The 17563-nt window shown below is 31.9% G+C and overlaps 2 protein-coding genes and 1 non-coding gene across 6 annotated transcripts; 1 reads left to right on the forward strand and 2 right to left on the reverse strand.

Annotated features, from left to right (window-relative positions):
- Window positions 1–1775: 1775 nt before the first annotated feature.
- Window positions 1776–1847, reverse strand: TRNAC-GCA (transfer RNA cysteine (anticodon GCA)). The gene has a single exon. It is a non-coding gene; the product is annotated as a tRNA-Cys (tRNA).
- A 226-nt stretch (window positions 1848–2073) lies between these two features.
- Window positions 2074–3024, forward strand: LOC102616321 (uncharacterized). Its single transcript, XM_006485374.4, has 2 exons — window positions 2074–2332; window positions 2434–3024. The coding sequence occupies exons 1-2, from the start codon at window positions 2098–2100 to the stop codon at window positions 2958–2960; spliced, it is 762 nt and encodes a 253-aa protein (XP_006485437.2). The 5' UTR covers window positions 2074–2097; the 3' UTR covers window positions 2961–3024.
- Window positions 3025–4503: 1479 nt separating this feature from the next.
- LOC102616041 (NAC domain-containing protein 71) lies at window positions 4504–7972 on the reverse strand. Of its 4 annotated transcripts, none has more exons than XM_052440311.1 (5): window positions 7748–7972; window positions 6448–7344; window positions 5819–6099; window positions 5376–5708; window positions 4504–5275 (listed from the first exon to the last, which is right to left on the reverse strand). In XM_052440311.1, the coding sequence occupies exons 2-5, from the start codon at window positions 6602–6604 to the stop codon at window positions 4994–4996; spliced, it is 1053 nt and encodes a 350-aa protein (XP_052296271.1). In that variant the 5' UTR covers window positions 6605–7344; window positions 7748–7972; the 3' UTR covers window positions 4504–4993. The 4 variants fall into 4 exon arrangements, with proteins under 4 accessions (XP_052296271.1, XP_052296270.1, XP_052296269.1 ...); XM_052440310.1 differs by having other exon boundaries at window positions 7733–7972; XM_052440309.1 differs by having other exon boundaries at window positions 7697–7972.
- Between the last annotated feature and the right edge of the window lie 9591 nt (window positions 7973–17563).

Raw genomic sequence — 17563 nt, forward strand, 5'->3', positions numbered from 1 at the left:
GATTCCGGGTTTATCAAGTAATGCCCAAGGCCGACCCGGCTTCATACCTGGGCCGGGTATTACCCGGCCCGTAACGCCATGGTATGGTCCGGGTCTGGACCGGGCGGGTATTTTTTCCATCTCTATATAGGTAAGAGAGTTTAATTCATCCAAAGGATTTTTAATCTAGTGTAATAGACTAAAACAGGAGCATCCGCTTATCGCAGTGTTGAGATAGCTTGGTTCAACTAGTAAACCTTTCTTGTAAATCTATCCAAATCTCATGTGCAGATTGTGCATACAAAATGTTATTGGCAAGTTCGTAAGTGATGCAGTGAAGAATCCATGAACTAACTAAATCATTGCATTATTGCCACTTCTGAAAATTTGGATAAGAACTTGCAGGTTGTTCGACGGTCCTATAAACAAATCCTAATATTTTTAGCACTCTAAGGCTATAATAATCGCACAAATACCCATGTGCTGTTATTGTCCCCTATGAGAAGAGGTGAAACAAATATAACCGTGGAGCTCTTTGAATGGTGTACAATACAATCAATGGATCATCCAAATCTTCTATATGTGAAGATTCTAAAAAATCAGCCATAAAAGCTTATAGTTTCTCAAGATCGGCAGATACCATGTAAAATATAGAGAAAGAGAATTGAGACAGAAATATTGTATGGTCTTTGATAGATTGAAGAATCAAGAAATTATTGATAGTTGGATTAGAAAGAAATTCAAGTGTAAAAAATAGGAAAATTACAATATCCTATATATAAATAGCTAATGTCGAACAAGAAAGTGAATCTTATGATTATTATAAAGTAATTAAGTATAGGATCATCATCATTGCTTTCCTAATAAAAACCGACAAATTTTTCAACAACATTTATTGTATTAACAAAAAAACTAACAAGCACTCATCATCTAGTCCTGTTTATATTAATATAAAGGATGGAGTTATTTTGAACTCTATAAATTATTTTGAACACTAATATTTTGTACACCCATAAACTAATTTTAAAAAATTAAGTATTACTTTGTACATTCTTTTAAATTTTAAAAAAATTCTTTACTTAAATTATAAATTAATTATTTTTATTTACTTAAAGCACCAATAAAACTATTTAACACACCTAATTTTAAGAGATTTAACGCATGCTTACAACAACATAATCAAGTCAAGTTATAACAAATTATTTAACATAATTTTAGTTATTAATTTTTTGCTTATTTATGTTCAATATTGGATTTTGCACAAAAAACAACTTGTAGTGAGAACATAGTAATTAAAAAGATTCTATATATATTACAAAAAGAAAAGGAAAATGAAGGAGAAGAAAAAGAAAAAGAAGACACGAAGAAGAAGGGTCAAAACCCCATAAAAAAAGGCTTTTTAAAGTTAATTTATTTTTGAAAAAAAAAGTATTAGAATTTTTTTTCAAAATATTGATTTCTTTGTTACTCATCTAAAATTTAATTAAAATATTAGAAATAAAAATTTTAGGGTTTACGGCATTAGTATAATACATTAAATAATAAGTGTTTTATATGGGTATTCAAAGTAATTATTAATAACTTATAATAAATTATTTTTAATAGTAATTCACAGGTATATTTGTAGTAATTTTTTTTATTAAAATTAGGATATTTAAAGTAAATTTTATAGTGTAAATAGCCCATCCTAATATAAATCATATAATTAAGTAACAGGAAGTTGCAATAAATCATAATAAGGGGTTTAAAGCTGTCTTAAAAGAATAAAAATAAAATAAAATAAATTAAGTCTTAAGAGGGCCCAACCGGGTTCGAACCGGTGACCTCTTGATCTGCAGTCAAATGCTCTACCACTGAGCTATGGACCCGTCGCCTCAACAGTACGTCATCAAGTATAATTTTTTATAATCAATTTGATCAAATCCAATCCTCTTCCATAATTATGTAATTAACTAACTAGCAGTTGACTGTGAATTCTTTCTGTTTGTTACTCTACTGTGGGGTCAAAATTAAATTTTAAGATTTAACTTGCAATTAATGCAATGAAACTCACATCAGGGCCCCATGACACACATTATAAGAATGAGACAATTTTAATCAGCAAGGGGAAGAAAAAGGATGGGGTGCCTTTTCTTTGGTAGAATTTGTGAGGCTAGCAATGACAGACAGACAGCAGCCATTATGGCCTTTTGTATCTCAAACTCTGCAGTCTGGAAAAGCCCAAATAGCTTATTTGGTTGGAACACAGGCAAGAAAAATTCTGATGAGAAGCCACAGGCACAGCCTAAAATTAAATACCATGAAGTTGATCTTCCCTTTTCTCTCTCTCTTGTGGACAACACATTCTTAAGAGGTACTTCAATTACTTTTCTTCTTGTTCTGCACACGTTTTGATGTCGTTAGAAAATGATTTTGATTTAATCTATAGTTTTGAGATCTATATTTTTTGGTCAGGTAGGGAATTAAAATGTTGCTATAAGGCCACCATTGATGGATTTAGTGCTACAAATTTTCACAGCTGCTGTGATTTCAAGGGACCATGCGTGATAATCGGACATACAAATAAGTCCTTAAAGTTTGGTGCATTTAACCCTGAAGGCTACAGAAGCACAGATGATTACTATGACACATTTGATGCATTTCTCTTTTATTGGACAGATAACAATGGAAAAATTGATGACCCAATTACTCTACCCAAGATAGGGGGCAGTGGTGCTGCACTTTTTGATTATGCAAGAGGTGGGCCTCAATTTGGGGCTGACGGGCTTCTCATTGGGCCTCCGCTTGCTCCGGTTATGGGCGGGTTTGCCGGGCCCGATACCAATTCTGGTATTGGTGACCTAAGGCAAGCTAAGTCTAGACTGGGATTATCATATGCTAAGAGGGAAGATGGTAAGGAGTCTCTATTTGGAGATGATTCAAGGGCTACTCTTGAAGAAGTGCTTGTGTTTTGTAGTCCTCAAATTGCTAGCTTGTACTAAGTGTCTATGTGTTACTTGCATTATAAGGTGAATAATTCATTACAATCAACAATTGGTTAAATCATTATAACTTTGTTGATGGTTAGGGAGAAATCGAGTGCACTTTATACGATCTAGTTATGCATATGTAATTTTATAATATGTGTAGTTTAATGAAATATTAATTATTTTAAAAAATAATGAACACAATCTAACAACTTTTTCCACATTTTTCAAGTTTCTAAGTCACTTGATTTTATCATATCAGTTTTCACATTTGAAAGGCTAAAAGGTAATGATCCGATTGACACTTAATTCAATAATGCACATCTTTTGATTAGCAATCTTTTTTTTTTTTCTTTTTTTAACATCACATCTTTCTCAATCTATCTAAGAAGTGGAGCATATTGTTGAAAGTGATTTTGGAAACAACCAAATCATTTATATATTTGGTGGGGAAGAGCCTATTAGGCTGAAAGAAATAGGTTCTGCGGGTGAAAGTCATTTTTGGGGTTGGGGGGTGGTGGGAGTATCTGAAATATCAATTAGATTTTGGTGCTTCATGGAAAGTGCTTAGAGATAATTGGTGTTTTAGGAAGGCATTCTTATAAAGTCACATTAGTGTACTCTCTCTTTATCAAGATTCTTACTAAAGTGAAGAATGCGCGGGGAACAAATTAAATTGTTAACTTGGGGCTCTTTTTGGTTGCCTCTTCGCGTTCACCATTAAAGTTAATATAAAGCTACAATCAATAATTCCTTTCTTGGCTCATTGGTTGATGTAAGTGCTTCTCACATAATCAATTATTGGGAAGAATTTGGAAGCACTTGGAAGAAAAGTTCAGAAAGGAAAGTAGTGTTTTAAGTCTTTGTAAGTCCTTTTGAATGGCCCTTCATGCTAAGTAAGGTTTTCAATGCCCTTATTAGAAGTTATGATGAACTTGATATGGAAGTGAGAGTTTAGAATGAGTATCTAACTGGTATTGCCTAAAGGAAACTTAACTGCTTGTGCTTCTTTGAAGAAAGTGATTCCATCAAGATTGTATACGAGTTGTGCAAATATGAAAACACAACGCATAAGCACCTTTGCTGTGAAGAAAACGCATATGCATTGCATAAACACAATGCATATGAAAACAGCTAGTTTTCGGAGAGCTTAGACATTTGAATGCAGTTTGCGTAAACTGTCTGCTAATTGACCTTGCTGTATCAGCAAAAAATTTAAAGGGCATGCGTAAAAGCAACTTTACATTGTACTTAGATATAAGCTTTGAATTTCTTGAGAATTCAAGAATTTCGAGCAGTTTGACAAGCACAGGCGGAACTATCACATTTTCTTAGCTTCTGAAGTTAAGTTAGAATCAGCTATTTAAGAACTAAAAGGTAACAAAACTATATGGTGTTTTATCTAAAGGAGGTGCTGCACGCGGCAATTTCTGTGTCGAATGACTATAGCAATCCAGCGGAAATGCTCAAAAAACTATTTATTTATCTTTTCCAGATCCATCTTCAGTGCCAAATACTAGTACCAAGCTTTATAAAAAGTTTTTCTAATGTCAATACATTTCAAAAAATTGTAATATAAACATTAAGAAGATTTTGCAGCAGTAAAAACATACATCACAAGGTAACTTGTGCAAAAAGCTTATTTCACATTACAACAGAGAGAGTACAAACTGTTATTATTCCCACTCCTGGTGAAATCGATAAAAGTGACCACCTGGAAAACCTTTTACTAAACGTGAAAATAGAGCAAGAGCAACCAGAACTGACAGGCAAACCAGTACCCTGAACACACGACAAAGAGTTTTACTTGTTATTTCCGCTCCAAGATCCAACATCTAAAACGCGTTGTCTTGAAGATACATTGATGATAACAAGGTACACTAGTTAATCAAACTTAACGACAGACCCATATATCACACCCGGAGACCACTATACTCCCACGTATGCTAGTTCCTGCTTGTCTGCCTACGTATTGGAGCTCAATCCAGATTGCCAAGTCCCTACATTGGGAAAAGGGAGAGTTACAAATGATCTTCCAAGTTGTCTTTTCAAAAGAGACTAGAATAATCCGGTGAATTGCTGTGGTCATAGCCTTGATAGGGCATATCTTCATTCCCATAGAAACCTGTGTAGTTTGCATGAATCGAGTATGGTGACATGCAGCCAAAACGACTGAGATCCTCTGCAAGTTCAATTTCTCCATTAAAATTAGAGTACGATGAACCAGGCGAGAAATCTTTATGCTCGAATGGATGGCAGGGAGTCACTGAGTTTTGAAACTCATAGTTGGGATTGTACTCAGATACAGCTTCATGGGTCTGTGGATAGTCCTGCAACATCCCGGTGAAAAATGAATAGGAAAATCACAAAAAAAGAAGTACGTAAATTCGGTCCTTGAAAGTCCCTTCTTTCAAATTCTAAATGTCTTACCTTTGAAGAATCAAGAATTAGATCAGGCGAGACCCAAAGATTTGCAGGATTGGTCTCCATTGGAGCATGCTCAGACTCTGGTACTGTTGAGACTTCATAAGGATAAGGAGAAGTGATCGGGCTTGAATAGCGACTCTCATTGTACAGGTAACTTGCTTGAGAAGAAATGTCACTGGAGATGCTCAAGGGCCCGTTACAAGCCTTACTTGAGGTCAAATCCACAATGCTTGAACTACTTCCGACCCTCTTGCCTTTCGGCTCCCCATATGAAGGAGGACTTGTCTTCTGTGCATTCTCATTCTTTTTGACAACACGGCATAAAGCAAAAGCTCCCTACATAGAGTAAGCGTAACCAAGCACATCTCAGTTTCTTACAAAACAGAATAGAGGCATATAAGCTCTACTGAAATGAGAGACTTTTCGTTTGATGTTAAAGAATTTACCCAAAAATTTGGTGATCCATGAGAAACATCATCACAAAGTCGGTACTCATGCATTACCCAATCTGTTCGATCCCCTAGAGGTGCACGTCCACGATAGAAGACTAGGGTCTTACGGTACCCAGTTGCAGAAGTAGATTGGCAAACAACCTTTCTATCTTTTCCAGTGGCTTTCCAGTAGCCAGCTTTGGTGGCTCTATTTGTTCTCGAGCCATTCGGGTACTTTCGATCCCTAGGACAGAAGAAGAACCATTCCATATCTCGTTTTGGAAGGAATGATTTCTCTGCAAATTTACAGTTGGAAATTCATTTTGTTGAATTCTCAAATCAATAAGATTAAGGTAAACAGAATGACCAAATAGAAAACAGCTACTCACTGCTTTTTTTCTCATTATTGTACATGAAAACTTAAATCCCGTAAAATTGGCTTTAATACAAAAAGTTAAGGCCCCATGTGAAGAAAGATTCTAACAGGAATCAAATAAATAAAACAAACAAAAAAGTGCTTTACAAAGCTAAAAACAATTCCTTGTTCACATTAACTTTGAACTGTCTTTGATTACTAAAGCTAATTCATGTTTTTCATGGAAATTAGACAAATACAAACATTGCACGATTAAAATCTGAGGTACCTGGTAACTCCCAAGGATCAAATTTGTACAATTCGACCACAGGAATCACTTCAAGCTCAATCTGAAGACCATCTACTTTTCTTTTCAGGTAATATCCCACCAATTCTTCATCAGTTGGATGGAAACGAAAACCCGGCGGCAACGATGCCCCTCCCATTTTTCTATATAGAAAGTCCAAAATAAAAAGAACAATGAAAGAAAAGGAAAAAACAAGAAATACAAAATACAAAGGAAGTATAGTTTATATAATAGAAGCAAACAGAGCAGAAGAAACAGAGAGGCAAGTAATAGGCTAAGTGCCAAAACTGTATCTATTAAAGATCTGGAAAATCCAAAAATAGAAGCTTTTAACAACAGTTGATTTGTTCTGAAGAATCGAGTGCAACCTCCACAGAATGCACCCGTTGAACATCAAAATCATTTTTGTTAAAAGGCTTGGAATTTGTTTCTTATGATCAAATGTTCACCCCCACCACCCCCCAACAAAAAGTTTAAACCCAAAAGGAAGTTTGAAAAACTAAAAAGTTTCACTACAGCAAGATACTAAAATTTCCAAAATTGGAATCGTTTACAGTAGTACTCAGAAGCTAAAATCATTCAAAATTGAAAATTTTGAACTAAATGAAGACTAATAGAGGAGAGAAGAGAAGTTGAGTTGAGTTGAGTAGAGTAAAAAGGGAGTTGTATGGAATGCGTTATAAATAGGATTTGAAGAAGCCATCAGTCCAAAAACACACAAACACCGAAAGTTTTTAAGAGATTGCTTTGTCTGAAACGTCCCCAAAATTCCACAGAAGTGGGCCACTAATCCGTGCACTCAGTTCACACTTAAAAACAGTCACTTCCCGCCAAATTAACTCTTGACCGTTGGTGAAATTTACATTAACCAACATGGCCCTGCAACAACATAAAATTCATTAGAGCTGTCAGCTTGATAGTTTCAGTATCAAAGGTATTTTCAAGTAACATAACTCTCATATTGAGAGTCAGCTATTAAAATTTTCTCCCTTCTCTTCTCCCCCCAAAAAAAAAACCATCGAGAAGATGGGGGTTAGGGAGGACTCTTATCAGTAATATAAATCAAATAATGAATACAATATAATGAGGGGATATAAGCTAAAATCTCCTAGGAAACAAATAAGAATATTAAGTATGATACAAAACAGTTCTAAAAAACAACAAACAAGGTAAAATCAACATCGAACATATGGGATTTCGAGAGCATCCAAATAAAGAATGCCAGACAAACCAGTCAGAAGTTCCGCAAGACTAAAAAATTACTAACGAGTCTGATGAATACAAGTTCAGTTGGCCATAAAATCAGCAATAAATGTAGCCTCCCGAAAGACATGCTCGATAATAATAGAAGGACCAGAAGATAAAACATGAACTCAATCAAGGAGATAAGCAAAATCCCATCACACTGAGCCATAAGAAATAGGCCAAAAAACTACAGAGGCCGAATCTGACTCCAGCTGAAGAACAGAAGATCCAAGTAGTCAACTATTATAAATTTTTGTCACATTGATTTTATCTTCCTTCTTTGAATTGTTAGTTGGATATTGTTACCTTAATTGATGGGTAACAAATATTAAAGAATTGACAACCATATTTCCCAATTTCCTATAATTCTTTTATTATTGTTCATTACATTTTTAGCCATTTAAATCTAACAGTTATCAATTCTCTAATGTTTGTTACCCCATCATATATAAAATAATAAGGACAAATTGTTAATTACTTTCTCTACTTATACTATTGTACTCTTTTTTTTTAATTAAATTAATAGAATTTGATCCTAGCAAATGGGCAAACAAAATATATCAAGAGGTACAATTTCAAATACAATTAACGGAGTTCTTCTTTTCTTTTATAAACATAATTCAAATCTTAATCTCAAAAACTTCTCATATCATTGCAAGAGACTATTGTAGTTAAACACTTCGATGAACTTGCTACCAACCACTTAATACCTATTGATTCTTAGCTGAGTTACAAAATCTCACTCCTAAGAATATGTTTTTCCATTTTGTACTTGGAAAATTATCCTATTATAATAGAAACTACGGTGACAATCAAAGTGGTAAGGAATACTTTCATTGGAACTTAAGTCTTAGATACAAGTTTTAATGGGTAAATGAAATAATAATATTAAAAAAATAAAAATTCAGAGGACTGAAAGCATAAAATACATTCAACGGTCAGCCGAACTATGCCTAGGGACAACAAATAGGCTACATAAATTGTCATTTATCATAGAACAAAATGTCAAATTAAGAATACAACAGAAATCATCAAATTAGTGAAGAATTTGGAGCAATTGAAAGGATCTAATTGCAGTGTGGTCAAAGTCATCATTGATGGGGGAATTTGAGTTTTCTTGGTAAGTCCATCTGGTCCAACCTCCCTCCGCGTCATACTGAGTCGGACAAAAACACTTTTTGCTTTATTTTAAGCAAGCGATTGTGCCATCAAGCAGCTGCAGGACCCACTATCAAAAAAAGTGAGTCCCAAAAGTGCTTACCGAGTTTCTTGAGTTCTGGAATGCCCAAACACGCCTTAGAGGAAAAGCTTAGATAGAAATAGAACCGATTTGAATTCACATATAATGTATGTAAACTGGAAAGTGCAAGTCTTAATTGCTCAACAGTGGGACCGACTAGCGTCACGTATAGCAAAGAAAGTATTTGAGCGGTCAGTTGAAATCTTTTGCATCTATACATTTGTTGAAGAGAGAATTTATAGCCTTGCTTTTGGGGTTTTGAGATTGTTCTTTTGGCTTTTTAGCAAGCCATTTTAATGGATAGATTTCCACCTAGCTAGATTATGGATTAATAGTTTATTAAAGCTGATTAGCGGGTTTTGTTGGTTTTCACATTAGGAAATGGACAAAAACAGAAAACAAAAGGGCATATTAACTCTTCATTTAGGCAAATGACTTTTATAAGATAATTTCATTTCTATATCTTGCTTTTTATACCTCATATGATTAGGAAACTGACGTAGAAATCAATTTTGAAGTTCATTAGGCATATCCGCATATGCATTATTTTTCCGAAAAAAATTGCTCGACCAAGTTCTCGAGGCAGTTGTGTTTGAGCTTCAACGAGATATATATGTTCTATGTTCAGTAATAGCAATGAAGATAGAAGCACGCAAAATAATTTAAAAAATCCCTGAATTTATGTGCTTATTAGACGATAATCTACTCTTTTTCTTGCTTTTTATACCCAACATAAATAATGCGGGAAAATGAAACAGAAATAAATCTTAAATTCACTAGGCATATGTAGAGCTGGCAAAATGGGTCATCGGGTCGTGTTCGTGTCGTGTCAGTTTCATGTCGTGTCAAATTTAGGTTGACCTAAACCCGGCTCATTTAATAATCGTGTCAAAATATTGAGACCCAGACCCGATACGGAAAAATAATCGGGTTATCCAATAACCCGCTTATTATCTATATATTAAACAAAAGTTACATCAAATATTTACACATTGTCATACATATGTATGCACATACGTACATACATACATACATACATACATATATAATTTATCGATATTATAAAATATACATATCTACTAAAATATAACACACACTATTGAGGTTTTAATTATATATATGTAAATAATATTATATATCAATATTATAAAATATACATGTCTACCAATATTTTAGGGAAATTTGTAACCTACCCCCAAATAAATTGACATTTTACACCGCGTCCCCAACAAATTTGACTTGTTGCACCGCGCACCCAAAAAAATTCACATTTTGCACCACGCCCCCAATTCCGTTAATTTTTCAGTTATTTCTAACGGCTCCATCTAATTTTTGATTGAATGACAAAAATGGCCCTCTATGTAAAAAAACAAAATTTTTAGCTCATTTAATTTTTTTAAGGTTTTTTTTTCAATTGCAATAAAAAAACAATTCTTCTTACATGTTCATTGTCACCACTATTATTTTTCCTTTAATTTTTTAAAGATTTTTTTTTCAATTTTAATTAAAAAAATTCTTGTTACATGTACATTTGTCACCACTATTATTTTCCTTTAATTTTTTAAAGAATTTTATTTTAATTGCAATAAAAAAAATTTATTGTTACACGTACATTGTCACCACTATTATTTTTTTAAAAATTTTTTAAAGATTTTTATTTCAATTTTAATTTAAAAAAATCCTTGTTACATGTACATTTGTCACCACTATTATTTTCCTTTAATTTTTTAAAGATTTTTATTTTAATTGCAATAAAAAAATTTCTTGTTACATGTACATTGTCACCACTATTATTTTTCCTTTAATTTTTTAAAGATTTTTATTTTAATTGCAATAAAGAGAATTCCCATTAAAATTAATTTAAGGAATAAACTTTCAATTTTACCCCTCCACCGTTAAACTTAACTGAGAAAATAACGGAATTGGGGGCGTGGTGCAAAATGTCAATTTTTTTGGGTGTGCAGTGTAACAAGTCAAATTTGTTGGGGACGCTGTGCAAAATGTCAATTTATTTGGGGGTAGGTTATAAATTACCCAATATTTTATACATTTACACTATTAAAGCTTTAAATGTATTTAAAATTTTATAAATAAAATATTGTGTCTATATTCATCATTTTAAAGAATAAAAAAAAATCATCTCTAATATTTGAGTTTTGATGATAAGAATCGGTAAATTATTTTAAAATAAAAAATATAATCGGGTCATTGATCGGGTAAATGGGTCAATAATTTTAACCCTAACCCGACACGGAAAAAAATCGTGTTGACCCGGACCCGACCCATTTAATAATCGTGTTAAATTCGACAACCCATATCCATTTATTAGTGTCATGTTCGTGTCGGATAATTGGGTCGTGTCAAATTTTGCCAGCTCTAGGCATATGCATTTCCCTTACATCCTTGATTCCCAATAACATTAAGTATTTATATTGACAAGATTATATACTTTTTTTTTGAGAAAAATATATACTGAATTTAAAAAATAAATAATTAGATGCAAATCTTTTTTTTTTTTGGGTTAAGATATTACTTTTTCTCTAACTCAGAATCATCGATTGCATTTGAGGTTTTTTTTTTATCATTTATTTTTTCAAAAAGTAAAAAGTGAACAAAGTTCGAATTGAAATTTTAGTCACCATCTTCTCTAAACTCTAGTATTCGAACTTGGATGGCCAAAATTTTTTAAGAAAAAAATTATTCAGCCAGGTCTCTAGAGGCGATTGTGTTTGCATTTCAACCAGATATATATGCCTCATGTCTAGTACTAGCAATGAAGACTAAGCATGCCAAAAATTGTAAAGAAAAAAGCACTGAATTTATCTATTGGTTAGACTATAATTTACTTTTCTTTTTGTTTTTCCTACAATAATAAGGTATTATTAAATAGAAATAGAAGGAGAAAAAAAAACAAAAGTTAACTTTTTCCACAGTAAAAGTAACTAAGGGATACTAATAATTGATTACCAAACCCTAGAAGATTCAGAATATTCAGTTCTCGAACCTACAAGACAAGGGAGCTCAATACCATACATATTTTGTATTTGGTGCATTGTTCCACAATCCATGAAGTCAAGTGAAACAGTGAAGGAATTATATCCGTCCAAATTTGACAATGTAAATGGGGTTTTGAAGATAAATTGACCCATTGACTACTGAGCCACCAAAGTCTTGAACCACACAATATTCACAATGTTGTACAGCTTAGAATGAGCTTTATTGATGATGGGCATGGAAAGTAACAAAAAAAAAAAAAAAAGAGGAGAGTAATGGTGGTCATGGACTCATGGTCTAATATACGAGTGATGAATAATGATAATAATGGAAGAAATTAAGGTTCGTTCTTTTAATTTTTACGGGGAATTGGAAATTGAGAAGACCCGTCACCTTATCATCGGCTCTGTTTGTCTACTGCTTTCGGCCCCTTTGTCCCTTCCCCTTGCTGCTATGGCTTCCACTTAAAAATGTGTTTCAATTCCAAAGACCATCTGCCCATTTCCAAAGTAAACGCGTTCCATTAATTCATCTATTCTATGAAATTGAAATTGAATTCTTGTTTCATTTATAATTGTTTCTAATTTAATCATATATTTAGTTAGATTACGTTAACTTGAGACGTTGGAATAACATTATGTTCTAATAAATTAAATGACTCGCTTATAAGACCACATGATAGATGTACTCTTTGTTCAACTAAATTTTTCATTATAAGTTTTAAGTGAATTTTAATCTCACTCAATATCTTATAAGTAAAAATATCAAATAAATAATAAGTAAAAAATAAATTGAAAATAAAAATAATCACACAAAAAAATTTCTGTGAAAAAATATTATACTAGAGAAAGAATTATAATTACCAAAGATGGCAAAAAATTTACTGTGTAAAAAATTATTACCGTTTTTCTCACATTAAAAACTGTCTACTTATAAAAAAATTAATTATTGTGTTATACAAACAAATGAATTTAATTTCCTTACATATAATATTTATTTCTCATAAAAGAAGTATTTTTTTAATACAAGTTGTATTTTTCTTTAAATACGTTAAATCTAAAAAAATTATTTTATTTTTAAAATAAAAATGCTCCCCAAAAATAACATAAAAAATCCTTATTAAAAAAAAGATATATTTCCTAACACGAACTGCCGAATAGAGAAAGCTGGGACGAGTTGCTTTCCAGCATCAGTGGGGTGGTAGAAGATCGATTGATGATGACAAAAGCAAAGGAAAACAAGTGTGTACAACAATAATAAAATGCGTCTTTTTGGTTTTGGCTGCATCAAATAATTCATATTTCATGTCAAATAAAGCTAGCTCATTGTATAGATGGGTCTACAATTATTTGGTTGTCATTCAGAAACTACATATAGAGGCAAAGGCAGCCTCTAATTATTATTCCCAAAAGCTAATAAGACAAAATAATTTTGTAATTAATTATAAGATAATCCTTATCACAATTATCAAAGGTACATGTCTCCTCTAATTATGAATTTATTATTTAATAAATTGTTAAAGGTGGTTATGACCATTGAATTGTGAAACACACCGAGATTTTTGTACCAGACATGTCTGGGACATCGTGAAGAATGTGTATTGGGCTGCAGGGGCTTAGACTATTAAAATTGTGAAACACACAACATTGTATGTGATTGACTAATCAGCAGGAGCATCATGAGAACTTTGAATTTGTTATTTTTAATCGTTCAGGACAGATGTATACATTTTTCCATTCTTTACTCCTATTTACTTTGACATTTTTGATGATGTAATGATGTATGCCTCAATAATATTCAACATTTTAGTCAAACAATAATGGATTGGATCATCAAGGGATCAATTGAAAACTTAATTTTTAAATCCAAGAAATTAAGACTAAGAAGAGTTGATATGAGGTGAAGATCTTTAATTGATATCGATCGAGAGTCTGATAATTTTTTTATTGATACTGTCCAACACCAAAAATTCATTAAGTTCTTTTTATAACTGGCCAAGATACAGACCTGGTACGGATGGATATCTTCTCCTCATTCGATTTTGGGTTTGATTCAATATTTTACAAATTGAGTGGCTTATGCAAGATCCATTATATAGTTAGCCAAATTTAATTAAGATTTATTAACCTAATTATCTATCAAAAACAGTGAATAAATACAAAAGAGACATAAGATTTTTATGTAGTTTGAAAATCCCTTCCTATGTTTTACTGGCCACACCCAACTATTAAAAGATTTATTAAGTAATAGGATATTTCAACTAACTAGACTTAAACCATCAAGACCCTTTCTAAATTTGTTGACGCTTTGCTGAAATGAAATCTAATAATGAACTTACTAGATGCGAAGGCTTGATCACGTAGTAAGAGCGATGTCTTCTTAGGGCCAAGATCTTATGTTCGAACCTCATCTAATGATCTTCTTTAAAAGAAGGTAAAAAAAGGTAAAAAAAAGTCCAATGAACTTAGAAAACAACAAGCACCATTCATCCCTGATGTGGTAATATTAATGATTAAAATTCTTATTTTATATATGATGTTGTTTTATTAGGTAAAGATAAAGATGGGAATGAGGAAGATGACTAGATGAGATGGAGGAAAATGTTTTAAAGAATAGAGAAGACATTTCAGAGGATGATTATTTATATTGATTTAACATTTATTATTTTTTATTTGAATAGTGGTTAATTGTCTTATATTGGTAGTAATAAGATTATTTTTGAGATTTATTTTCTATAACAAAAATAATGGACATTACAAACATAAATTTCATATTTACAAAAAGAGTTAGAAATGAGGTTTAATTTCAAAACAATTTCAAGAAGAAGCAAACAACATTGAGAAATATTTTACAAAAGCCACACTATTATGAGCAACTCTTGATTTTCTATAACTTCCTATATTTCACAACGAATTATGATTTATAATGTTTCTATTAATTTCATGTAGTGATTGTGTAACTATAAAAAGAGAGCTCATCCCTTTATTTTGCGCACACTTGAAATGGATGAAATCATTATATAATTTATTACTCTCTCATTTTACTCTTTATTTTATGTTTCTTATTTATTTAGTGTTACGGACTAATAGCTTTTCTAATACATTTTAAGCACGAGACTTTGATCAGGTATTAATTCTTTTGTTTCTTATTTCTAGCCATTTTCTTTCACCAGCTAAAAGTCCATGTGCTCCTTATTCTCAAGAGAAATTAATAATTTAACCATCTCTAATAAAAACAAGTTTTAAATCTCCTAAGTTTAATGAATATAAGGGGATCTATGTGGCCTCATACACTCAAGTTGCGAACTATTTCATTATTTAATGGTCTTAATAGATATATTAACTAGATGGTCACATTTCTCTTTATTTTCTAATCACGGTGTTGCATTTGATAGATTTCTTGTTCAAATCATTAGATTAAAAGTACAATTTCTTGATTTTCCTATTAAAAAATTAGACTTGATAACGCCAATGAATTTACATCAATTTCCTAATTTTTATATTAAAAAATTAAACTTGATAATGCTGGTGAATTTACATCTAAAATCTCTTAATGGTTTAGCTGAATTTTTGACTAAACGTTTACAATTAATTGCAAAACAACTAATTCTTAGATCAAATTTGCCTTTTTCATGTTGGGGGCATGCAATACTACATGCTGCATCATTGATTTGCATTCCTCCAAGTTCTTATCATACATATTCACCTTCACAACTTGTTTTTAGCCAACAAATAAATTTTTCTCATTTGAAAATTTGTGGATGTGTTGTTTATGTCCTAATTGCTCCTGTACAAAGAAATAAAACAGGTTTGCAACAAAGAATTAGAATTTATGTTGGTTTTCAATCCCCATCAACAATTAGGTATGTTAAACCTTTAATTGGAGACATTTTCACTACATGGTTCACGAATTGCCATTTTGGTGAGCAAGTTTTTCCGCTGTCAGGGGGAACAAAAACACAAATAAGTTAACGATGTGAAATTACATGGCATGTATCATCATTATCTCATCTTAATCCTCGTACAATCAATGTGAACTTGAAGTTCAAAGGATTAATCATTTGAAAAATGTTGCAAATTAAATTCTTGATGCATTTACTAATTCAAGAGAAATAGTAGAATCACTTATTTCACCTAAAAATGCCCCAGCATGTGTTAACATCCCTGAAGGATAGCACGACAAACTAATGAAAATAACCCATGTTTGAACATGGAAGACCAATTCGCTTAAAAGATAAAATTTCCTGGAAGAGAAAAACACAAGAAATGTTGCAAAATGAAATTAACACTCCAAAATAGTCATTGCATACTAATCAAATTATAGAAATTGGTCAATCGAATAGTATTGGTGCCATTGACCCAGCAGAAAAAAATTTTGCCAACAACTAAAGAAGTATTAATTTCTCCTAAAGAAACAAAAAAATAATGAAATTACAATTGGTTTTGTTGGCACAAAAAAATTTTGGGGTCAAAATGAAATAATTATTGATTATATTTTTCGTTTACTATTGCTCGTAATATCATAAATGATGATGAGGATCCTAATCCAAAACATGTGGAAAAATGATAACATAGAAATGATTGGGCAAAGTGGAAATGTGCTATCCAAGTATAACTAAACTCACTTGCAAAATGTAAAGTGTTTGGGCAAATAGTTCTGACACATGAAGATGTCAAATTTGTTGATAAGGGGTATTCATTAGAAAACAAAATGAAAAAAAAATAAGATTGTGAGATACAAAGCAAGATTAGTAGCACAATGTTTTTATCAAAGGCCTAACATTGATTATGAGAAGACATATTCTTCCATTATGGATGCAATTATATTTTGATTTCTGCTTAGTTTCACAGTCACCGAAGGCTTGGATATACGCCTTATTGATGTTGTGACTGTCTATCTGTATGATTCTATTGATACATATATTTAGATGAAGATCCCCAAAGGATTTAAAATACCAAAAGCAAATAAAACAAAACTTTGTAATTTATATTCTTTGAAGCTACAACGATCCTTATATGGATTAAAATAGTTTGGGTGTATATGATGCAATTGCCTAAGTAACTATTTATTAAAAGAAGGATATGTAAATAATATAATTTGTCTATGTGTTTTTATTAAAAATTCTGAAATTGGATTTGCAATAGTTGCAGTATATGTTGATGACTTAAATCTCATTGGAACTCTTCACTCTTGAAGAGTTTTAAGAAATAGTTTCTTATTTGAAAAATGAGTTTGAAATGAAAGATCTTAGATCTTGGTGTACAGATTGAGTATTTGCCAAGTGGAATACTCTTGTATAAGTCAACATACACTATATAAGTTTTAAAGTTTTTATATGGATGAAGCCTGTCCATTAAGTACTCCAATGGTGGTACGATCACTTGATGTGGAAAAAGGTCTATTTCATCAGAAAGAAGATGGTGAAGCAATTCTTGGTCCTGAAATACTATATTTAAGTGCAATTGCTGCACTCATGTATTTTGCACCAACTCGTATGCATTAGAATGATGTAAAGTATGTATTTTGCTATTTCTGTGGAATGATTGACATGTGTTTATTTTATCCAAATGGATCAAAATCACCACTATTTAGACATGCAAATACTAGATATCTCTGTGA

Source organism: Citrus sinensis, chromosome 4, assembly GCF_022201045.2.
Source record: "Citrus sinensis cultivar Valencia sweet orange chromosome 4, DVS_A1.0, whole genome shotgun sequence".
In the NCBI taxonomy this organism is placed as follows: Eukaryota; Viridiplantae; Streptophyta; class Magnoliopsida; order Sapindales; family Rutaceae; genus Citrus; species Citrus sinensis.